This window comes from Trichosurus vulpecula, chromosome 8, assembly GCF_011100635.1.
Source record: "Trichosurus vulpecula isolate mTriVul1 chromosome 8, mTriVul1.pri, whole genome shotgun sequence".
Taxonomy (NCBI): domain Eukaryota; kingdom Metazoa; phylum Chordata; class Mammalia; order Diprotodontia; family Phalangeridae; genus Trichosurus; species Trichosurus vulpecula.
Window position 1 is genome coordinate 203,788,566 of NC_050580.1, and position 25,380 is coordinate 203,813,945.

Here is a 25,380-nt window from a genome sequence, read left to right on the forward strand (position 1 = left end):
CAGGGTCATCGTGAGGATCCTGTGAGACACAGTTTGTAAAGTGCTTAATACATGGCCTGGCACACAGTAGGTACTCTGTAAATGCTTCCTTTCTTCCCTTCCTCCATTTGCCATGAGCTTCCTTTCCTCCATTCTCTTCCTTTTCTCCGTTCTCTTCATCCCAAGCCCTTAACATCATTTCCCACTGTCCCCTCTTTTCCTCCAGGCCCCGATGAAGAGCCGGCCCTTCTCTTCGCCAAGACCAGCTCCTCTGCACGTGCACCTGGCTCCATCCTCTGCTGTCATCTCCCGCAGATTAGATCTTCAGTTATCTTCTCTCTGTCTAATCTTCAGCCTCTCTGTATCAACTGGTTCCCTCCCTACTGCTTTCAAACGTGCCCAAGTCGCCACCCTTACAAAGCCTTCGCTAGACTGACTCTACTCTCCCCTCAATCCTGTATCTCCTTCCTTTCTCCGTCAGACTCAAGAAAGTTCTCCGTACTCATTGTCTCCACTTCCCCTGCTGTCACTCCTTCCCCCTTTGCAGTCTGGCTTTCCAACCTAATCATTCAACTCAAATCTCTCCCAAGTTGCCAATGATTTCTTAATTGCCAGTTCTGATGATTTTTCCCTCAGTCTTCCCGCATCCTTCTCTGCCTGTCTGCTGCATCTGGCACTGTTGACCACCCTCTCTCCCTAGATATTCTTTCCTTCCTGGGTTTTCATGACACAAATCTCTTCCTGGTTTGTTTCCTACTTGTATGACCATTCTTTCTTAATCTCCTTTGCTCACTCATCATCCACATCATACCCCTTAACTGTGAGTATTTCCCACAGTTCTTTCCTGGGCATCCTTCTCCGTAATACAATCTCACTCTTGGTAGCTCATAAACTCCCATGAATTTAACTGTCATCTTAATGCAGATGACTCCCATATTGACTGTCTGTCCCCTGAGCTTCAATCCTGTATCATGAATTACCTGTTCAACAATCCAAACTTGATGTCCCAGAAACATCTTAAACTCAACATATCTAAAACTGACTTGTGACCTTTCCCAAACTTCCCTGTTTCTGCACCACCATCTCTCCAATTTCTCAGGTTGATAATCCCAGCACTATCCTGGATTCCTCATTCTTACTCACATCACACATAGCCAACCACCATCTCTCCAGTGTCTCAGGTTTATAATCTCAGCGCTGTCTTGGACTCCTCATTCTTACTCACGTCACACATAGCCAACCACCATCTCTCCAGTATCTCAGGTTTATAATCTCAGTGCTGTCTTGGACTCCTCATTCTTACTCACGTCACACATAGCCAACCACCATCTCTCCAGTGTCTCAGGTTTATAATCTCAGCGCTGTCTTGGACTCCTCATTCTTACTCACGTCACACATAGCCAACCACCATCTCTCCAGTATCTCAGGTTTATAATCTCAGTGCTGTCTTGGACTCCTCATTCTTACTCATGTCACACATAGCCAACCACCATCTCTCCAATGTCTCAGGATGGTCATCTCAGCGCTATCCTGGCTTCCTCATTCTTGCTCATGTCACACATAGCCAACCACCATCTCTTCAGTGTCTCAGGTTTATAATCTCAGCGCTGTCTTGGACTCCTCATTCTTACTCACGTCACACATAGCCAACCACCATCTCTTCAGTGTCTCAGGTTTATAATCTCAGTGCTGTCTTGGACTCCTCATTCTTACTCACGTCACACATAGCCAACCACCATCTCTCCAGTGTCTCAGGTTTATAATCTCAGTGCTGTCTTGGACTCCTCATTCTTACTCACGTCACACATAGCCAACCACCATCTCTCCAGTGTCTCAGGTTTATAATCTCAGCGCTGTCTTGTACTCCTCATTCTTACTCACGTCACACATAGCCAACCACCATCTCTCCAGTATCTCAGGTTTATAATCTCAGTGCTGTCTTGGACTCCTCATTCTTACTCACGTCACACATAGCCAACCACCATCTTTCCAATGTCTCAGGATGATCATCTCAGCGCTATCCTGGATTCCTCATTCTTACTCACGTCACACATAGCCAACCACCATCTCTCCAGTGTCTCAGGTTTATAATCTCAGCGCTGTCTTGGACTCCTCATTCTTACTCACGTCACACATAGCCAACCACCATCTCTCCAGTATCTCAGGTTTATAATCTCAGTGCTGTCTTGGACTCCTCATTCTTACTCATGTCACACATAGCCAACCACCATCTCTCCAATGTCTCAGGATGGTCATCTCAGCGCTATCCTGGCTTCCTCATTCTTGCTCATGTCACACATAGCCAACCACCATCTCTTCAGTGTCTCAGGTTTATAATCTCAGCGCTGTCTTGGACTCCTCATTCTTACTCACGTCACACATAGCCAACCACCATCTCTTCAGTGTCTCAGGTTTATAATCTCAGTGCTGTCTTGGACTCCTCATTCTTACTCACGTCACACATAGCCAACCACCATCTCTCCAGTGTCTCAGGTTTATAATCTCAGCGCTGTCTTGGACTCCTCATTCTTACTCACGTCACACATAGCCAACCACCATCTCTCCAGTATCTCAGGTTTATAATCTCAGTGCTGTCTTGGACTCCTCATTCTTACTCACGTCACACATAGCCAACCACCATCTCTCCAGTGTCTCAGGTTTATAATCTCAGTGCTGTCTTTGACTCCTCATTCTTACTCACGTCACACATAGCCAACCACCATCTCTCCAGTGTCTCAGGTTTATAATCTCAGCGCTGTCTTGTACTCCTCATTCTTACTCACGTCACACATAGCCAACCACCATCTCTCCAGTATCTCAGGTTTATAATCTCAGTGCTGTCTTGGACTCCTCATTCTTACTCACGTCACACATAGCCAACCACCATCTTTCCAATGTCTCAGGATGATCATCTCAGCGCTATCCTGGATTCCTCATTCTTACTCACGTCACACATAGCCAACCACCATCTCTCCAGTGTCTCAGGTTTATAATCTCAGCGCTGTCTTGGACTCCTCATTCTTACTCACGTCACACATAGCCAACCACCATCTCTCCAGTATCTCAGGTTTATAATCTCAGTGCTGTCTTAGACTCCTCATTCTTACTCACATCACACATAGCCAACCACCATCTTTCCCGCGTCTTGGGTTGATAAGCTCAGCGCTATCCTGGATTCCTCATCCTTACTCACACTGCATATCCAGTCAGTAGTCAGACTTTGCTCTCTCTACCTTTACAGCATTTTCACATCCAGCTCCTTTTCTGCACTCATGTAGGTACCACCTCAATTCAGGCCATCATTGCCTCTTACCTAGATTGTTGCAGCTGCCTCCTCACTGGTCTCCCTGTCTCCAGTTTGTTCTCTCTCCAATCCATCATATACACTGCTGCCAACGTAATTTTCCTTAAGTGCAGACTTGACTGTGCAGCTCATCTGCTTAACCAGTTCTGATGGCTTCCTACTGCTTCCAAGATAAAACACAACCTTGGTAAACATTTATTAAATGCCTAATATGTGCCTAGTCACTGTGTTAAGCACTGAAATACAAAAATGAAAAAGGACAGTTTCTGCCCTCAAGGAGCTGACAATCTAATGGGGGAAGACAACACATAGAAGGAAGCTGAAAAGGAGAGGGCAGGGAGGGGAAAAGGCACTGGCACAGGGGCATGATGGAGTCTAGTCCAAACAAGTACAATTGGTAGGAAATGAAGAGAAGGCTGGCCTAGGAGCCCACTATAGAAGGAGGCATTGAGAGGCAGTCTTTGCTTCTCCCTCCAGCCCTCCAGTCAGAGGGCCAGAGGATACTCTGGGTACAGTTGAAGTGTGTGTCCCCGAGCTGATGACAAGTTTCCTGAAAGTGAGGTTTTCTAGAGACATAATGGAGTTCAGTCCAAGGAGGGGAAAATGTTTAGCTTTTAGAGTTCTCTACAGTCTGGCCCTAACCTCCATGGACATTACTCTTTCTCCTCTGCTCTCTGATCCAGCCAGACTGGCCTTTCATCTCCCAAATTCATGCCTTTGCACTGGCTGTCCCTAATGCCTGTAATGCACTCCTCCTTACCTTCTCTTCTTTTAGGATGTCATTCAGGCATCAGCTCCTATGTGAAGCCTTTCCTAATACCCTCCACTACCATTACCCTCCCAACTTTGTATTTAACTGTTGCGAGTGTGTATTTATACACATACACACAAAGTAGTTAAATATGTACGTATGCATGTATATATGCATATATGTATTTATTAGCTTTATTTTTATTCTACATATATTTTATATGTACCTATTGTCTTCCCTGTTGGAATGTAGATTCATGAGGAGGGACTGTTTCATTCTATATATTTGTATCTGGCACCTAGCACAGTGGCTGGCACATAGTCGTCATATTTTAATAACTCCTTGTTGATTGATTGCAGTCAATCCCAATAGGCATTGTAACAGCTTAGATAGACTTATCAACCTAGCCTCAATTGTCCAGAAAAGGACAAAGGTATCCCTTAATGAACTTAGAGATATAAAGCATATCGTGTCAAAGTACTTTTAAAATATTGCAATTTCAAGTAACTCAGTTCCTCACATGTTCTAGTTGGGTTTTGAATACATTATAATAACTTAAATGACTAGATATGAGAAAAGAATACCTCTCCCCAAACATAGCACATCTAAGCAGACTGCTACTTCCCCACCCCCCAAAAAGAGAAAACAGCATGGGTAAAAAATGGTAGCCATCAATTTTGTTGTGAGAGGATATTACGTACACCGAGATGGCCTGTATAACCCAAGAGAAGGGACCAGAAATTAAGGGGAAGAGTGTCCCTTGTCACTGATGCAGAGTGTAGAACCTAAGACTAGAAGTCTGGTGAAAAGAGAACATAGGGAAGCCTTCCACTCTGGGTCTTAGGCACTGACTCCAGGGTGGACAGAGACTCGCTTCCCTCTATCCCAAATTCTAAAAACAGACTGGTTAACCCTTGACTTTTCCCCCTCAGATGTGACAGCCTGAAGCAGTCCAGCTCCTTGAGTGACCTTACACAAGAAAACTTGTATGGTCAAGAAAGTTCCTTAGCTTCTGGCCACTGCCCACCACCCAAGAGCACCCTGGCCTGGGTCCCCTTCGTCACTACCCCCGAGCCCTTTCACATGACAGTGCGGGAGGCAAGTAAGAAGTCCCGGTGTCTGCCATCCTGTGCCTCATTTGAACTAAGAAAACAGCGAGCAGAGAAGCAGGAGCAGGAGGAAGCTGAGTGCCAGAAGCAGTTCCAGGCCCAGCCAGTGCCCGCTCATGTCCATCTGCCCCTCTATCAGGCAATCATGGAACGGAATGAGGCCCGCAGACGAGCAGGGATCCAGAAGAGGAAAGAACTGCTCCTGTCTTCCCTTAAGCCCTTTAGCTTCCTGGAGAAGGAAGAGCAGAAAAAAGAAGCCATTCGACAGAGAGCCTCAGCAGCAATGACTCAAGCAAAGACTTCAAAGCAAAAAGTCACCAAGAAGATCCCTAAGTCAGTCTTGGAGCCAGCCCTGGGTGACAAGCTCAAAGGTAAAACAGTATCTTCCAAGGGATCCTGCATCACCTCCTGATCCCCCAGCTTCTTGCTCTTTTCCTGCATGTAGAGGTCTTAGGAATAGAGCCTTACAGCACTATCAGGATTCAAAAGATCTGGGCACGCCCTCAGAGAAATAATTATAATGGATTTCAGTTATTTATGAGGTAGCAGCATCTTTGGCCTCCCCACTGTCAGAGGGAGCACAGTCCTCTGAGCTACTAGTGAGTACAAGCAGAATACCTCCTATAGTAAGCGTGGCTGTTTTACCTAGTCAGCATAATAATAGAAAATATGCTGCTAGAAAGTACTGTGAGAAGTAAAGAGGAATCTATATCAGGAACAGGTTTTTATAGTAATTGCTGTGCTCACTTAGCTGGTACTTTTCTCACAAAGCTATAGCTGAAGTTCTTGTGAACCAGAATATTTGAGTATATATATTTGCAATCCAGAAGTATGAAATCAAGCCCTGATTGTACTCCTCACTCATGGGGAAAGCCATCTGACATACTGCATCACAAGATTATGACAGTCAGCAAAATTACATAGGAAGTACTTTGAGCATTTTAGAAAGAGGATACTATACGTAAACTCAAGGAAATATTGTTTCCAATGGGTGAATATTTACCTTATTGGAGCAGGGTAACTAACTCGGCTTGGGGCCAGGGAATCCTGGGGGATTTATTAATCATTATCTCTGGTCTGAGCATTTAATATTCTAGTGCATAACTTGGGCATGGAAGCTCCTGTCCTGCCCCTTCCTGCACAAGCCTTTTTATTTGCTTTCCCCCCCTCCACAGAAGCTGAACTGTGCAGGAAACTCCGCATCCAGACAAGGGCTGCAGATCTCCTTCAGACAGCCTCATCCCCCATCACTTCTAATAGATACACTGATCCAAAGTCTCGAATATCCACTCGAACACGGCAAGAAAAACTCAGTTTCATGCAGACAGACTTCAATTTCCAACCAAGGGTGAATCCCAGTGTCCCTGACTTTGAGGGTCTTCACAGGGCATTCCAAAAAGAAGCTGCTCAAAAAAGGGAGACCCGAGAGGCTACACGAAATAAACCATTCCAGCTGAGAACTGCCAATCTCCACCACCGACAGAGGCCCAACAAAGAGGCAACAGAAGCCAAGGTGAAAGTGTAAGCACGTAGGAGAGAAGAGTGATGTGGAAGCTGATGTATCATGGCAACCACAGTCTGGACTGAGTGACACAGAAGACGTGAACCTCAAAGAGTTACACTGGGAAAGGGAGAGTCTGGAAATGTTAGCAGGGAGCAGATACTATTCCAGCTCTTCCTCATGGCCTATTATGTTAGGGGACAGGAGAGAAAATCTAACTAGAAGTGGAAACAGTTGGGAATTTAGGTCTTGTAGAAAAAGCCAGCTTTTTATAGGTGCCAGAAGATAGGAAAAGTGTGAGAAGAAGGCATGGAGAATGAAGGGAAGTTTAACATTATGCAGGATTCTAGGGGACTTAATAGAGATTAGAGAATGATAGGAGAGCCCTAGATGGTGGAACAGTATGGAAAGAGGTAGTAGAGGAAGAGAGCTTTCAGTCTGAGGACCGGTGATTCTGAATCATTAGAATTAGAAGAGCAGGATGTTCCAGGATACGTGATTTTACATAATCTAAATAGCCATGGATCCTGGGCTAGCAGCTGCTGTGGGGGTGAAAGACCAACACAAGCCCAACAACAAGTATGCTGCCAAAGCCCAGGTTCTTTTGATCTGCTTTACTAAGGAAAGCAACGTTAAGGGGTGACAAGTTTACTTTAATCCAGCATACAAATATCAATCACTCAGTTCAGGGGAAAAAGCCAGCACCCTGAACTTCAGAGCAAATACAAAGATACATTAGAAACAGGCCAAATCACAATTCATAGTTACCAAAAAGCATCAACATCTGAGTTCACGAGCCGGGGAGCTCGACAATGGCTGGCCCAGAGTCACGTGCCACTCCTCCTGTGGCTCAGAGCTCTGAGAAAGAGAAAGCCAACCCCTGGTTCTATATCTTTTTCAGGGTCAAGGGTGAGTCACACATGCAACTCACCCGTGTGACCTAAAATCATCACAAAGAAGCGACTTAAACCCACGTGGTCTAAAAGCTTCTGATGTCCCAAACATGCCACTCAAACCCATGTAAACTAGGCCCTCCCCTGAGGCAAGGAGGTCACCAAGGACTCTCAATTTAGTCAAGGAAACAAAGGCCAAACTCTTCAAGGGCACTTGGTTGAACTGAGTGCTAAGAGCCCATTTTGAATGCCAACACACAGGACTTGCAGATTTGCTAGCCACGGGTACCCATTGGTTGCATCTACTTTCCGGGGTTAGCAGTGACACCTAGAGGGAGGCAGGAAGGGGCATTAGGGAGGTAAAAGTCAAAGGTCTGGGCCCTAGAATCCTTACTAAACTCAAATGTGACACTGTTTCAGGAGTTTAATCCCAAAATAGTAGGAGATAGTAGGAAAATATCTTTTTGTGTCAGGCCTGGTGTCTGAGGCTCTGGTCTTTCTGGCATTTAGTCTAGTATTTAAGGCCCTGATTGGGGCAACTCTAGGCTTTACCTAGGGTCCTTGTCTTTCTAGCTCTAAGTACTATTGAAGACCTAACCCCAGGGCAGCCACTGTGCCTTTGCTTGAGGTCAGATATGTGCTTTAAGAAGCTTATTTTGACAGCTGTGCAAAGTGGGTAAGATTGTAAAGAGCCTAGCAATAGGGAAACTAGTTAGAAGGATTTACCAGTAGTCCTACAGGAGGTGATGAGGACATGAACTCGATTGAAGAGATACTATGGAGGTAGCATCAATTAGACTTCGCAACTGATTGGATGTGGAGGGTGAGGGAGAAGAAAGAGTCAGGACTCTTGAGATTTCAAAATTAGGTGGATGGAAGAAAGACAGAAACAGAGAAATGGAAAGAAAAATGGGTTTAGGGAGGAAGATGATGTTTGGGATACATTGAGTCTGATTCCTGAAGGATATCCACGTAGAGAGATACGAGATACAGCACTGGAGTTCAGGGAAGAGACCATGTCTAGAGATGCAGATTTAGAAGTCATCTGGATAGGGGTAATAATTCTACCCACAGGCATCCATGAGCTGGCTAAGTGCATTTAGAAAGAGAAGAGGGCCAACAACAGAGGCTTGAGAGACACTCATATTTAGGGGCAGCTAGGTGGTGCAGTGAGTAGAGCACCAGCCCTGGAGTCAGGAGGACCTGACTTTAAATCTGGCCTCAGACACTTGACATGCTTACTAGCTGTGTGACCTTGGGCAAGTCACTTAACCCCAATTGCCAGAGAGAGAGACCCTCATATTTAGCAGATAGGAGGAGGATGATAAACCTTTGAAAGAAGAAAAGGGATCAGAAAGGCAGAAAGAAAACCAGGAGGCAGTCGTGTCAGAGGTACTACAGGAGAAGAGAGTGCCCAGCAGGACTGGTGGGTCAGCAGTGTTGTGTGCTGAAGCAAAGGAAAGAAGCATCAGGACTGAGAGAGGGCCGTCAGATTTAGCAGTTAACTCCATCGTGTCTTACCAGGCACTAGAAATTAAGGGGCTCAGAAATTTGGGGATCTCGCTGTTCCCACCTTGATTCTGGTATCGAGGCCAGGGTCCTTCTGGCATTTAGCCTAGTGTTTAAGGCCCTGTTTAGAGTAGCTCTAGAGAGACTGAAGATACCAATTGGGAATTTGGACATCTTTGTTGAATGAATTTTGGGATGGATAGAGACAAATCCTGTACTATGTTCCAATCACATTTGTTTAATCTCTTCTAGAATCCTCCACAGTCACCCACGGCTCCATTACAAAGGAGCCGTTCTCTGAGTGCTCTTGCCTCCCTCTCTCCTAACACCCTTCCAATACACATCACAGATGCCACCCGGAAAAGGGAATCTGCTGTCAGGTGAGTAGTTAAGCCTTTGGCATTTGTGTGGGGCAGTGTAACATTCTAAGCCGGGTGAGAGGTAACATCCCATATGGCCCAAACTCCCCAGCCTGTACTGCTGGGGTACTTAGCCACAGTTAGCAAGATGAAATTTAGAAGGTTAGATAGAATTGGTAGAATTTTACTGTTCTCTATTCCGTGAGTCTTTGTACATGACTCTAAACTTGGCTTTATGGCAACATCAGATCCTCACGCCTTTGCTTCTGAGATACTGATACAGAAGAAAAATTAGTTTTACGCTGGGAAATTGATCAATGATTCCAGTGAACCCAGACTGTTCCTTGAAATAAAAACCCATCTTTCGGCTCTAGGCATATTCTCTGGCCATCCCCCGTACCCGGAATGCCTTCCCTCCTCACCTCTGCCTGCTGACTTCCCTGGCTTCTTTAAGTTCCAACTGAAATCTCATCTTCTACAGGAAGCCCATCCCAACCCCTCTGTGCCTCCCCTCTGTTAATTATTTCCTATTTCTTCTGTATGTATCTTGCTTTGTGTATAGTTGTTTGCATGTTGTCTTTCCTATTAGATTGTAAGCTCCTTGAGGACACGTACTGTCTTTTGCTTCTTTTTATCTCCTCACTTTTTAGCACAGTGCCTGGCACACAGTAAGTGTTTAATAAATGTTTACTGATTGATGAGTGTGAAGGTGAGTACAACTTAGGCATTCATCCAGTAAGTGTGGATAAGCTGGTAGGACCTGGAGTCAGCCGCAGACACTTAGTGGCTGTGTTACTCTGAAGAAGTCCCTTAACCTCTATTTAACTTTGTTTCTGAACCTTTAAAAGGGGAACGATAATAGCACCTGCCCTCTAGGATGTTGTAAGGGTCGAATGAGGTGTTGTTCCGAACATGGACTAGGAAGGACAGAGCTTGGTCAAGTTGGACATGTGCCGAGTCCGAAGGTACCTTTGTTGGCTCTGATCTTCCTCCTCCTGTGGTTCGAAGACCATTGCATTGAGGCTCTGGTGACTGCAAATCAGTTGTGTTCCCATCCCACCCCCTCACCCCGCTATGAGACTGAACGGACTGTATCCTTTTCCCTAATCCCTCTTGTTGCCCCTGCTCTCCCCTGTGTAGACTTTGAGCCTTCCTGCGTGAGTTAAAATGTGCCATGAGGAAAGACTTGATGCTTTATGCATCACTGGTCATCTGATAATTTTGTGATAATCCCTGTAAAGTACTATAAATCCTTATAAAAACTGGCTCAGACCGCGTGAAGATATTCGCAGCTTATATGACAACACGAGCTGCGGAAGGTGAAACTCGATGTGATCATCCAATCTGTGGCAACACTAAGTGCTTAATACTCAGTGACTTCAGTGCTAAGGTTGGCATAGAGGAGGACAGCAAAAATATGTTGGAAAATTTGGTTCAGGATTAAGGAACAAAAGGAGCCTCATCCCTATATATCTTGAATACTTTTTCCAAGAAGAGATTTGGAAAGTGTTAGATGTGAATGAATGGAAAAGCACTCATTAAGTACTTACCATATGCCCAATAACGTTGGGGATACAAATACAAAAGTTAGACAGTCTCTTTTGCTATTGTCGTTCTGCTGTTTCAGTCACGTCAGACTTTTTGTGACCCCATTTGTGGCAGAGATACTGGAGCAGTTTGCCATTTCCTTTATCCAGCTCATTTTACAGATGAGGAAACTGAGGCAAACAGGGTTAAGTGACTTGCCCAGGGTCACACAGCTCCTAAGTGTCTGAGGCCAGATTTGAGCTCAGGAAGATGAGTCTTCCTGACTCCAGGCCAGACCCTCTATCCAAAGCGCCACCTAGCTGCCTACCTTCAAGAAATTCACATTCTAAAAGGTGAAGACTAAGCATATAGAGAAGTGGCGGCCACAAAGGGGTGCCTTGGCTTAAAAAGTCACAGGGATGGTGACTGCAACCTTAGGGGAGTTGAATATATATTTGTTTGAATGTTTTCTCCCCCGTTAGATTATAAGCTCCTTGAGGGCAGAGACTGTCTTTTGCTCCTTTATGTATCCCCAGCACTTCCCACAGCACCTGGAGCATAGTAGATGGTTAATAAATGTTTATCGATTGATTGGTGTGAAGGTGAGTACAATTTAGGCAAGAATCCTGATAATACTATATAGCCATGAATCATAGAATGCCACAGCATACCTGAGGGCATAGGGGCAGCTGAATATGAAGGAATGATGCATAAAAAATACAAGTAAGTGTTGAGAGGAATGTACTGGGAGAAGCAGAAAGGGAGAGGTGGAATGGAGTAAATTATCTCATGTAAAAGAGGCAAGAAAGAGCTTTTACAATGGAGGGGAACAGGTGGGAGGTAAGAGGAAATAAGTGAGCCTTACTTTCATCGGATTTGGCTTAAGGAGGGAATAACACTCACTCGATTGGATATGGAAATCTATCTTACCTTGCAGGAAAGCAGAGGGGAAGGGGATAAGAGAAGGGGGATAATAGAAGGGAAGGCAGATTGGGGGGAAGGGATATTCAGAAGCAAACACTTTTGTTGGGGGACAGGTCAAGGGAGAGAATGGAATAAATGGAGGGAAGGACAGCATAGAGGGAAATGTGCTTAGTTTTTCACAACATGACTGTTATGGAAGTGTTTTGCATGGTTACCCATGTATGACCTGTATCAAATTGCTTGCTTTCTCAATGAGGGTGGGTGGGGAGGGAGGAAGGGAAAGAATGGAGAACTCAAAGCTTTAAAAAAAATGAATGTTAAAAAAAATTGTTTTTGTGTGCAACTGGGAAATAAGATGTACAGGCAATGGGGTACAGAAATCTATCTTGCCTTACAGGAAAATAGAGGGCAGGGGGATGGGAGAAGTGGGGTAGGGTGATAGAAGGGAGCACAGATTGGGGGAAGGGGTGATCGGGATGCATGCTGTCCTGGGGTGGGGTGAGGGGAGAGTTGGGGAGAACATTTGGAATTCAAAATCTTATGGAAGTGAATGTTGAAAACTGAAAACAAATTATATAAAATTAAAAAAAAAAAGAAGCGGGGTCAAAAATACCAACTAGGAAATAGAGTGGATAAGAAATAACCTGAGTGCTGCCTGGTGTCCACATAATGTTAAAAGACCTAAATGAAGCTCTCCAGTGTGTAGCTGAAGGGATGAAAGGCAGGCCTGTGCCCAGAGGCAGGCCTCCTTGGAGGCCTCATTTCTGTTTTCTTTAGGTGGGTACATTTGCATTTACAAAGTCCAGTGGACTCAACCCCATTCCTGTTTTGAATATTTTGAAGATAACACTTTTGCTTTCTAGTAGGCAAGAATCTTGGCAGGAATCTAGATTTGCTCCAAGTTTCTGCAGCCATGGGTATTACTTTAGAGTAACTGGCTCTGGTATCTCACAGCTATAAGTCAGTGTATTTGGTCCCAAAGGACCTTGTAACTCAGTCTACAAATGCCAGGGTTTGGCCAGTATATCTTTTCATAGGAGCCAGCGATTCATTTTCCTGTAAAGACCTTCAAAGATCTAGGCAAAAGCTGCATTTATATATACATACATTTATATTATAGAGGAAAGTTGCATTAAAGCTTAAAACTGCCCTAAGACTTCTGGGACATGGTGTGTATATCTATATGGCTGTGTATATATAAAATATATAGCAGATTGAAGTTGTCAGTCTTTGTCTCACTTTCTTCCTTGCTCTCTTTAGATGCTCCCTTGAAGAAAAGAAAGATAAAGACAATGAGAGTGCCCGCTGGCTGGAGCAACATAGGAAGAAATGTCAAGCTATGTATAAATCTGTGACCTCACGAGCGAAAGCCATGGATCCCCATAAAAGCTTAAAGGAGACGTACAAAGCAAAGCTGAAAGAGAATTGGTTAGTATCCCCCAGGAAGCACACAGGTGTCTTGGCAGTAATAGTCTCCACTGCACTTAGCACAGTGCCTGTCACATAGTAGGCATTTAATAAATGCTTATTGACTGACTGTCTGACTGACTACCAGCACTGGGAAACGTGCAACAGTAAGTCTTGAAAAAAGCCAGGTAGAATTAACAAGATGATTGAATATTTTATATAACAATCTAGTTATATCAGAAAATGAATTATTAAAAAATGAGTTATTTTGCTAAAGGTAGACAGAAACTTAGGGGTGATGGTTCTACCCAATTGTGTTGGTAATCAAAATGGGCTCCTTAGCACTTAGTTCAACAAGTGCCCTTGAAGAGTTTGGCCTTTGTTTCCTTTGATTAATTCAGTGTCTTTGAGTCTTACTAGGTGCTAAGCCCCAGGCCCAAACCCCTATTAGGTGTAAAACCTTAGTGGGTGTGGATTGGCAACTAAGGTGGGGCCCAAACTGGGGCTAACTCCAGGGAGGGCCTAGTTTACATGTCTGGGACAGCAGAGGCTTTTAGACCATGTGGGTTTAAGTCCACCTCTCTGTGACGATTCTAGGTCACATGGGTGAGTCACATGTGTGACTCACCCCTGACGCTGAAAAAGATATAAAAACCAGGGGTTGGCTGTCTGTTCTTTGGAGCTCCTCCTTACAGCAGTGGTGGCGCATGACTCTGGGCCAGCCCTTGTTCTGAGCTCCCGGGCTGAACCTAGATGTTGGTAACTATGAATCTGTATTGGGTCTGTCTGTTAATATTTGTAATTTGTTTGTATTTTGTTCTGAAGTTCAGCGTACTGGCTTTTTCCCCTGAACTAAGTGAATGCTGTCTGTATGCTGGATTAAAGTAAACTTGTCAACCCCTTCACCTTGCTTTCCTTACTTAAGCAGATCAAAAGAACCTGTGCTGTTGGCAGCTTTCTGGGTGCTGGCTGTGTGTGGATCTTACACCCCCACAGAAGCTGCTAGCCAGATTGTTGAAACACCAATTGGAATTAAGCATTTTCTAGTTTGCAAGAAAATGGAATGTTTTATAAAAACCTTGTTCATTTCAGGCTCAATGACCAAAAAAGAACAAAAGAATATAAGAAGGAACTGGAGGAAATGAAGAGGAGAGTTCAGAATAGACCTTATCTCTTTGAACAAGTGACTCAGGTAGAGTTCCTGTTTGACAAGAAGGAGATTGCCGTTTGTCTATCTGCTCGGATCAGATATTCTTCTGGGGGAATGTTTTTAAGTGATCCTCCAACGTTTAGGTGTCAGCAGTGAAATGATTAGCTCAAACCTCAGGGGGAAGATGTGAGTGGGAGGCCTTATTTTATTCCCGCTGTCATTCAAAAAATAATATCCCCATACCTTGTACAAGCATGCTTCTTAGTAATGGTGTCCCTCACAGAGGACTGTAAAAAGATACACTTTAAATAGTGACTTCTCTACTGGTGTTTTTATTACAGTCTAGAGTTCACGTTAAATGGCACCAAGGACATTTCACTTATTCCACAATGGTTATCTGCTCCCCATGTAGCTCCAAGATTCTTCTAGGATTAGGAGTTTTCCGGGATCAGTTCAAGCAGCCTGAGCACCAGAGCCATCTTGCAGAATCCTTCTCAGACAAGGCAATAACCATTTTAGGTGGTATGTGGATAGTCAAGACAGGATTGTTACAAGGCCCACTCTGCTGGTCTTGATTTGTTCCAAGCAATTTTGGAGAAGCCAGAGAGTTCAGCCCAGACTCTCTTGGGAAATCTAGGAATGATATTGGCCATCTTAAGATTATTAAAGGCTAGATCTTATCCAGATCTTAAGATTTCATTTTTGCCCAAGAAATTGAGATACGACCTGGGTTTCCCCAGTGGCCTGTTTCAGATTGCTGGGCACTCAGATGGTCCCACATGCCCCAAAGAGTATCTAATTGGCTAATTGAAACCTGGATAAAGTATATTATTATGGTCCCCAGCCCCCACCTGCTGTGCTAAAAATTACTGAAAACAATTTCAGATTTCTTAACTTCTTTAAATTAATTTTATTCTTCAAACCAATTCAGTAGCAATCCCCATTGTAGCCTTTAAATTCCATTTCTCCAAGAAAGGGGCAGAGCTCCCAAGTACGATTTTGCTCTTAAGGTCTAAGAGGCATTTTTTATCCACAAAATATCCCTGCCCATTACTCAGGGTGACTAGTATATGAAACACCAGGTGGAGAGGGAGGAGGGGCCACAAGTTACAAATATCTAATTTCTCCTTATACAGATCTGTGCCAGGAAAGAGGCAGAGCGCAGATACCGAGACATATTACGGAAGGTTGGTTTAGAGGAGGACTTTGTGAGGAACAAAGGACAAGATGCCAATGACTTGGAATGGAGTGAAGAAGAAGAGGAAGTAACTGATTCCCCCAGGTATCCATTTTCTAATCTTTCTTTATATTGAATTGTCACCTGGTGGCCCAGGAGGTTGACACTGTTAGGATACAGTATAAACTTCTGCTTGATAGTTCCTTAGTTACATTTTGAAATTAATAACCTTCATTTGTCTGGCATCGCTTCCAAGAATTTTAAACTATCTATCTGATGCCCTGTTTTTTAAAGTTCTGCCGTAAGTTCAGTGTCACCCTTTTAGGTTAGGTTCAACCAGTTAAAATTTGAGTCATGTTAACCAACTGACTACATCTAATTCCAAGATCAGCCAGTCAAGAAGCATTTATTAAGTGGTTGCTTCTGAGCTAGGCTCTGTGCCAAATGCTAGAGATACTAAGAAAAAGTAGATAGTCCCTACTCTCAAGAAGCTTCCATTCTAAAGGGAGAGAAAACCTATACACAAACAGGTATGCAGGAGGTATACCAAGGAGAGGGAAGGCGTCTTAGAGGGGAAGGTAGTAGGAGCCGGGGTGCTGGGAAAGACATGCACAAGGTAGAATTTGAGCTGAGTATTGAAGGAGGCTGGGGGCTTTAAGAGGTGGAAATGAAGAGGGAAAGCATTCCAGCATGAAGGCCCAGAGAGTAAAGATGGAGGATTGTGTACAAGGAGCAGCAGTTAGGCCAGTATGGCTGGATCATAAAATGTGTAGAGGAGAGTAATGTGTAAGATTGGAAAGCTAGGAAGGAGTCAAGTTGTGAAGAGCTGTAAATGTAAACGGAAGGGTTAAATTTGAATCTAGAGGTAATAGGGAGCCACTGTAATTTATTGACTGGGGCAAGAGTCTGTCTGTGTGTGTCTGTGTGTGTGAGGGAGAAGAGAGAGTGTGTGTGTGTATGTGTGAGAGTGTATGTATGTGAGAGTGTGTGCATGAGAGTGTGTGTGAGTGTGAGTGTGTTTGGGTGTGGGTGTGAGGGACAGACAGTGTGGGGGTGTGGGGGTGAGAGTGTGTGTGTATGTGTGAGTGTGTGTGTATGTGAGAGAGAGTATGTGTGTGTGTATGTGTGTGAGTGTTGAGAGAGAGACAGAGACATGGTCAGACCTGGAGCTTAGGAAAATTCCTTTGACAGCTGTGCAAAGGATAGATTAGCATGTGAAAAGACTCAAGGCAGGGGGCCCAGTTAGGAAGCAGTTGTAAGTTGTCTTAAGTGAGAGGCAATGAAGGCCTGATCCAGGGTATTGTCGGTTCGCATAAAAAAAGGAAGACTATCATGGAGAAAGAAATGCCAAGATTTGGCAACTGCTTATGTAGGGTGAATGAAAGGGAGGAATTGAAAATGACAGCAAGACTGCAGACATGCATGATTGCAAAGATGGCGGTGCCCTTGATCCAAAGAGAGAAATTCAGAAGAAGCGTGGGTTTTAGAGGCAAGATAATGAGCGTGCTGAATTTGAGATGATTAGAGGAAATCTAGTTCACAATGTCCAGTAGGCAGTTGGTGATGCAGGCCTGAATCTCAGGAGAAAGACTAGGGATAGAGATCTGTGAGTCATATGTACAAAGATTGTACTGGAACTCATGAGAAGTGAAGAGATCACCAAGTGAAAGGGTATAGAAAGAAAAGAGAAAAGGAATTACTTGTTTTAGAAAGGAAACTCCTTCAGACCAGTTTACTGTATGAGGTTACACAAGATAAATTATCTCCCTAGTACCTGTCTAGTTAGTTTCAGCCCCATTCCCCACTTGTCCTGAAGTTCACCTGAAATCAAAAAATTGTAGACTTTTTTTTTTGGGAGGGGAGCATTGTTGGTCTCTGTATCCCCAGTGTCGGACACTGGGGAGACATTTTAAAAAGGCTTGTTTTGATTGTTTGATTTCTGAATTAGCTGTAAAAGAGGAGGGGGAAGAGCAGTCTTCAAGCCCAGTTTTGCATGATATATTAAGCTATAATCTCTTTTCCATTTTTTCCCCTTGGGAATGGCTTTCCCCAACCCCTTCAAAATAAGAAACATCCCAAACCCAACTAAATGCTAACATTTATTCTGCAGCCACCAGGAAAGCAAGGAGCTGTCTAGTAGTAGTTCACAGCAAGATTCAGAAGACTCCCTGGAAGAAATGAAACACACTCCCTTGGAGGAAGATTTGATGGACCTGCCCTTTGAATCGCCAGATACTTCCGAACAACGTGCCTGATCATTCTAAGCTGCTAGGTTGGTGTTTTGTGAGAGGACAGGCTAGGAAGAGACTGAGCCCTCTTGGAGCATTGTTTTACTTGTGGGCCTGTGGGTTGATATTTAAAATCATATGGTTGTGGGGCACCTTAGAAAGCACCTATTCTAACCCTTTTTTCAACATGTGAACCTCTGCTTTTCATTATTAGTGATGACTTACTCGTCTTCCTGGACTTTGAGCCATCATCTTCTTTCTTTCTTGCGTCCTTTATCTTTTCCTCTCCATCAGATCAGCCCTTTCTACCTTCACACATTCTCAGATCTCTCCTAGCCTGAACAAAACCTCCACACCTTTCCACTTCACTCCACACCCCCCCATTCTACCTTTTTCCTCTTTTCTCACTGCTTGGCTTACTGAAAATCACAGAATCACAGAATTTTAGAATTGGAAGGGATTGCAGTGATCCCTCAGTTCAACCTATTCTTGGAGGGAAAATCCCCACTATAAGCTTTGCTTGAAAACTTCCAGGGAGGGGTCACTCACTGCCTTTTGAAGCAGCCCATTCTAATTTGGGGCAGCTCTAATTTTAAGGAAATTTTTCCTTACATCATACCCAAATTTGTATCTTTCCTGCTTCTACCCATTGCTCGTAGTTTTGCCTTCTGGGGCCAAACAGAAAAAGGCTACTCTCTCAAATGACTGCCTTTTAGATGATTGGAAAATAGCTATCTTCTTGTCTCCCGGAGCCTTCTCTTCTCCAGGCTAAACGTCCCTACTTCCTTGAACACTCAAGGCTCAAAGACCCTCACCACTTTGCTTACTGTCTACCTTTCTTAAAATGTGGGGCCTAGACCTGAGCACAGGACAGTGGAATTCTCATCTTCTTATTCCTGGAAGCTATGCTTCTGTTTATACCTCCACTTCCTTGCTACTCACTCATTCCTCTGTCCCTTCTAATCTTGTTTCTGTTCCCACAATTATTCTGAACGTCATCTTTCAAAATGGCAAATCCATTAACCCTTTCTTAGTCTCATCCTTTTTGGCTGAATTTAGTCAGATCAAATTCTCCTTGAACTCTACATTTTATATTGTTGACACACTCCCTTCCCCTTCTCCAGACCATTTGACACTTTAACCTCCTGGTTTTGCTCCAATCCCACTAACCTTGACTGTGTCTCCTTTTATCTGGTATATGGGAGTGTTCCCTAGGTTTCTGTCTTCAACCCATGTCTGTCCGTAACATACTCTCCCTTCACCAACTCAGCTACTACTGTGGCTTTAATTATTACTCTTCTCCTAAAATTAGCCCCAACCTTTCTCCAAACTCCAAACTCTTATCTCTAACTTCGTTGAACATGTCTGTCTCCGGGACTTCAGTGATGTGTGATCTCATTGGTACAAGTGCTCTTGCAGTCCATCTGTGCATGGCCTTCCTGTTCACACGTCATCAGGCTCCTCCTGTTAATTCTCCACTGAGGGTCTGCCCAATGTACTTGAACTTTCTTTGAGTGCTTCTGATTCTGTGAAGATACTGGGGGAGCACACAGGTCTGCCTATGAACTATCCTTCATTTTTACCATGCAGCCCCGCCTTCTCCTTTTGTAACCATGTGTTTCTTTGATCATATCCTTTAGAATGCTTTGCCTTGATAACTCTGCATTTTAGCATGCTGCTGCATGTTGTTGCCTACCATGCACGTCTCTGCTGCCTTTTGGGTCATCCCACCTTCAGTTCTGTGGAGAGCCTAGTTTTCCATATTCCATTAATCACAGCCATACAAAATCACCAGAAGAATATTGGTATTAAAAAGATGGGCTTTTGTTTTAGGTTGAAGCTTGAGATCATTAAAACTTACTTATTTCCCAAAGGTCTCTTCCTTCTCCTGGCCAGTTTTGGGCAAATCTCATCCATTTGCAGTATCTAATATATATATATCCCCCTCCCACCCTCTGTGATCTGGCCAACTTGGCCTCTTCTCTGTAACCTCACGTGACACTCCATCTCCTATCTCTGTGCCGTTTTTTCTGACCATCTCACACACCTGAAATATACTCCCTCTTCGGCACCTCACCGCCCATGTCTTCCATTCGTACAGACCTCAAACACCATCTTGAGCCTAAAGCCTTTCCTGACACCCTCAAATGCTCATGCCCTTCCTCCCAAACTCCCTTGCATTTAACTGTTCAGTCACCTTATGTTTATGCTCTATATATATGTGCTTGTGTCCTCCATTAGAATGTAAACTCCTTGTGATTAGGGATCGCTTCATTCTTTTTACTTACATCTCCAGCACCAAGTACAACATGGCACATAATATGCGCTTAATAAATACTTGATTGTCTAAGTAAAAGTCATTCTTCAACCACTTGGCTTTTCCCGTATGCATAATAGGCCAAACTCCTTAGTGATTACAGATCTCCTTTAGAAGACTGCAATGTTCTGGAACTTGATACAATCAGTACAATGTCATATGCAAACAGACACTTATAGCATCTCTGTAGGAAATCCTTCCTTGTTTTGGTCTGCACTAGACCTTCATGCCAGTGGTGAAGGCTTTTGGTCAGTACACATCTCCCTTTTATCATTTGTTATGATAATTGGGGCAGATAGATGGTGCAGTGGTTAGAATGCCAGGCCTGGAGTCAGCAAAACTCATCTTTGAGTTAAAATCTGGCTTTAGACACTTACTAGGTCGGTGACCCTGGGCAGGTCACTTAACTCTGTTTGCCTCAGTTCCTCATCTGTAAAATGAGCTGGAGAAGGAAATGGCAAACCTCTCCAGGATCTCTGCCAAGAAAACCCCAAATGGGGTCACCAAGAGTTAGATATGACTGAAACGACTGAACAAAAATTATTGGAGAATCATTACCTGCGATTCTCTCTGTTGCTGTAAGGAATCTTGTGAAATCCTGACATATGCTTAGGAGGGCACCTTGTTGGAGAGCCTTTAAGGTGTTTCGATCTGCCAAATCAAGTGGTTTTTGTTTTTTATAAAAGACAACAAACAGTGATGGTGTGTCATTCACTGCCTCGTTGAGTTGCATGACGGCAAAGATAGTCTACTGTGAAATATTGTTTATAAAAGCCAACTTATGGCTTTCCGAGAGCCTCAACAAGGATGTCTTTGATGTACCTGATTAAGAAATTTTGTATAGAACGGAAAGGCACATGGGCTGGTAGTTCTCTTGGACACCTTTTAATAGTAGAAAGGCCTGAGTCTTCTTCAGATACCTTGAGAATAACTCCCTCAATTCCCTCAAAGCTGTTGCCTCTGTGGCACAGATGTCTTCTGTATATACTTACTTGGTCCAGGCCAGCTGTTTTTTAATGACATGTTTCTTAAGTTCCATTTCCTCCATGAGCATAATGTAACTTTAGATAGGCCTGCGATGTTAGAATTCATAGTGATGGCTCCATCATCCCTGACAGTGGAAAGACTTTGTTATAAAAAATCTTTGTCTTGTCCAGCCTTTGGCTGTTTGTTGCCCTCTTTCATCCTTAAATGCCCTTGGAAAAACTTTGCTTAGTTGGCTCTCTTGCCATGTTTTTTAAATTAGGTTTTCTATATTGTAGAGTACAAGGCCTTGGCCTGGGGGAGGAAGTGAAGGAATGGACATCCACGTTTTTCAGTGAGAATAAAGTTTGAGTCAAAGTCAGAAGGCAAGAGTAACAGCAAATTTGTTCAAAGTGACTAAATGTAGTGCAGTAATCATTAAATCCTTCATGCACAAATGAGGCAAATTTGAGTTATTGTGTATCATTGATAGCAGCACTGTCAGTGTATGCTCATGACACAGTTGAGTTCTGTTTCCATACTGTTTGTTTCATTTAAATATAAAATATGTAAAATTGAAGTTTAATAGTCTTTATGTGGAAATTGAAACATACCATAATAATAACTATATTTCTCATCATTCATTTTGGCAAGTAAGCTCGTTTCAATAAACAAACACCCGAGCCTCTGCAACTTAAAAACAAATTGAAGTAATTCAAGAATGATTATAATCATTTGAAAATTTCAGTATTTAAATCTATCAATTTTTATTGTCTTTAATTTCTGAAGTGTAAACATCCCTTCATGATGAATAAATGCATAACCAATTTGAAGGGAAAATTAGCTAGAGCAGCTGAAACTAGTATGAGTGAGGACAACAAAGACAAATAGTCAAAATACAGAAAAACAAAGTAAAAAAGGTCGAATTCAGAAAATCTAATCCACACTCCTTATCACTGGGATTCACAAGTACTGTTACTGATGGGGAAGAGCACCATTTGCTTTTCGCACGAATGTTTTGACTACAAAGTGAATGAAATCTAATAAACTGAAATATCTTGAAAACGGATATACCAAGTATATTAGCAAGATTATTTTCCAGAGAAAAAATTAGATGCTTTTAATAAGCAAAAACAAACTTTTTAAAAAGCCAGATAAGTTTGCTTCCAGAATTAGAGAGTATAAAAATACTTCCTTGAGTAGGAGAAATATTGGTACTATCTGCAGCTGTTGAAATGATATTTGGCATATTATATGCTGAATAGCTTTGAATGGTTCTTGCAGAGAATATGGGTCAGAAGAATAATTGCCTCTATTTTTGAAGACCTTTGTCATCAATTATTTGAGAAACCAAAGTCTGTTTTGCATTGGAAGTAAAGGATGTAGTTAATGTCATTTAATTGGAGATTATGTACACACACACACACAGACACAGACACACACACATAAGTCTCCCAAACGTTTTAGTACAGTTTTTAAAACTATTAAGAGTTTAAAAACTGCACTGAGACACTTTGGGGGCACCCTATATTGTTGAAACTGATATTAGAGAAGATTTGCAACTTGACAAATCTACAGATAGCACTGTCACAACAAGATAAAATTTCAATATAACTCTGTGTTTTAAATGGAAAAAAAAAAGGTTGGGGCAGCTAGGTGGCACAGTGAGTAGAGCACTGGCCCTGGAGTCAGGAGGACCTGAGTTCAAATCTGGTCTCAGACACTTGACACACTTAGTAGCTGTGTGACCTTGGGCAAGTCACTTAACCCCAATTGCCCTGCCTTCCCCCCCTCCAAAAAAAAAAGTATAGCAAAAGGATGGCTTTTTGTAAAATCATGTGATGATATGAAATCAGATAATAGGGCATTTATGTGTTATCATAAAGCATGGTGGCTTTCTCATTACAAAGTATACTTAGAAGACTTTTTGAGCTAATATAAGAAATTGCCATTTTTCCTTAGGGATAATAATAAAGATTAAAGAAATTCATTTTATAACAAAAATTTCCACCTGAAACTTGAATATTTGATGGACACTGCTGAAAAACTGTACTCTAAATATTAGAGCACAGTCCTTAAATTCATACTCTCAAAAAGAAAAAATTTTTGAATGTTAACATTATTTCTCAGTTTTTAAAAATTAAGACCTGCTTACTACTTGACCAATCTACAAGAAGTGAATCATTTTGTTTCTAAATATAAATTGATAAGGAATCCGTATGCCCATGGACAAATAGGATGATTCATTTGGTCTTTCTTCACCTGAACCCAAAATGGTTAAGACTTCTCTTACAGTAGTTCTGAATGTTGAAATTAAGTGGTTTTTATCTGAAAACCATAGTAAGTTTTGGCTATGCTGAATAAAGAATCCTTTGGCTTATCAAGCAAAGCAATATAAATTCTACTGCAGTTCCTAACTTTTTATTTGTATAAGTTTTCTGCTGTAGCTGCTAAAAATGTCTTGATTGTTGGTTGAAAAATAATTGCGTAATAATACCCATCAATATACCACTGTTGGAAAAATTTTACAGATAAACAAGCCCATCTATCATATATTATTTTAATGTTCTGCAAAAATCGTAAATGATTTTATCAATGTTACATTATTAGTATGCTTGAGATTCGTTATAAAAATGAATAAATTCTTAACTTTATTTGACAAAATATGAGCCAAGAAAATTATTTGCATAGAGTGCTATGAAAAGGGGCATGTATCTATAGTCATATGAAGAAATGCTCTAAGTCACTTTTGATTAGAGAAATGCACATTATAACAACTCTGAAGTACCACCTCACAACTATCAGATTGACTAATATGACAGAAAAGGAAAATGCTAAATGTTGGAGGGGATATGGGAAAATTGGGACACTAATGCAGTGCTGGTGGAGTTGTGAACTAATCCAACCATTCTAGAGAGCAATTTGGAACTATGCCCAAAGGGCAATCAAACTGTGCATACCCTTTGATCCAGTAATACCACTAGGTCTGTATCCTAAAGAGATCATTAAAAAAGGGAAAAGGACCTACATGTAAAAAATATTTATAGCAGCTCTTTTTGTGGTGGCAAAGAACTGGAAACTGAGGGGATGCCCATCAATTGGGAAATGACTGAATAAGCTGTGGTATATGAATACAGTGGAATCAAGAAATGATGAGCAGTATGCTTTCAGAAAAACCTGGAAAGATTTACATGAATTGATGAAAAGTGAAATGAGCGGAACCAGGGCACTATACATAGTATATGCAACATTTTGTGATGATCAACTATGAATGACTTAGCTCCTTTCAGCTATACAGTGATCCAAGACAATTCCAAAGGAAAATGGTATTCACATCCAGAGAAAGAACTGATGGAGTTTTGTGGTTTTTTCCTTTTGGTCTATTTCTTCTTTCACAATATGACTAATATGGAAATGTTTTATATGATTGCACATAACCTATATCAAATTGTTTACCATTTTAGGAAGAGGGGAGGAAGAAAAATGTGGAACTCAAAATTTTGTAAAAGTTTATGTTAAAAAATTGTTTTTACATATAATTGGAAAAAATAAAATACTATCTTTCAAAAGGGTAGGGGCAGGAAAATTTTTTTTGTATAAAAAAGGTGTTGCTGACTGTTGGAAACTTTTGCTCCTTTTTCTACCAATGCCACCATCACTGCAAAAGCAGAAGGAAACTGCAGCATGAGACTGAGGGCCATTTTGAATTCTGACCAGCCTACTAGTGGTAAGCTGCTGTGTACTTAGACTGGGCCTCAGAAATACAAAGTATGCTGCCAGGATCATATCTGAAGCCCTTCCAACATGGCAGCACTTTCCAGACTTATATTCTCTTGGCACAGCCATTGAGAACCCAAGGTCACCTCCATGACACAAGAAGGATTTATGAAAGACACCTCTAGCAATACCAGAAAATTAACATATCCAAAACATTTTCTCCTAAAACCTTTCCTGATTTTACTTCTACCAAGAGCAGCACTATTGCCTACACTCAAAACCTATGATCGTTATCTGCTCAACTTCAATCTAGCCCTCATTTACAGATTAATCTTCTTAACGCATAGATCTTATCCCGCTCCTCCACCAAAAACTTTTAATGGCTGTCCTGTATTGCCAACAGGTGATGCCTAAACCCTGTAAGACTGATATTCAAGGTCCTTCACCTCTTGACTGTAACATCCATTTCCAGCTTCAAATAATTTTCTTAAACAGGTACTCTAATGCTTCAACCAAACAAGAGTACATTGCATCTTTGAATACATATTACTTTTCCTGTCTTGGA

General features: G+C 42.4%; 1 protein-coding gene across 1 annotated transcript in view; it reads left to right on the top strand.

Annotated features, from left to right (window-relative positions):
• Positions 1-23,837, top strand: part of FAM161B (FAM161 centrosomal protein B) — a 28,620-nt gene extending 4,783 nt beyond the window's left edge. Inside the window, exons 3-9 of the mRNA XM_036734305.1 lie at positions 4,967-5,514; positions 6,319-6,656; positions 9,299-9,426; positions 13,117-13,284; positions 14,356-14,455; positions 15,550-15,695; positions 17,701-23,837. Coding sequence (XP_036590200.1) covers positions 4,967-5,514; positions 6,319-6,656; positions 9,299-9,426; positions 13,117-13,284; positions 14,356-14,455; positions 15,550-15,695; positions 17,701-17,845 — 1,573 coding nt within the window. The 3' untranslated portion in view covers positions 17,846-23,837. The remainder of the gene's footprint in view (positions 1-4,966; positions 5,515-6,318; positions 6,657-9,298; positions 9,427-13,116; positions 13,285-14,355; positions 14,456-15,549; positions 15,696-17,700) is intronic.
• The last annotated feature ends 1,543 nt before the right edge of the window (positions 23,838-25,380 follow it).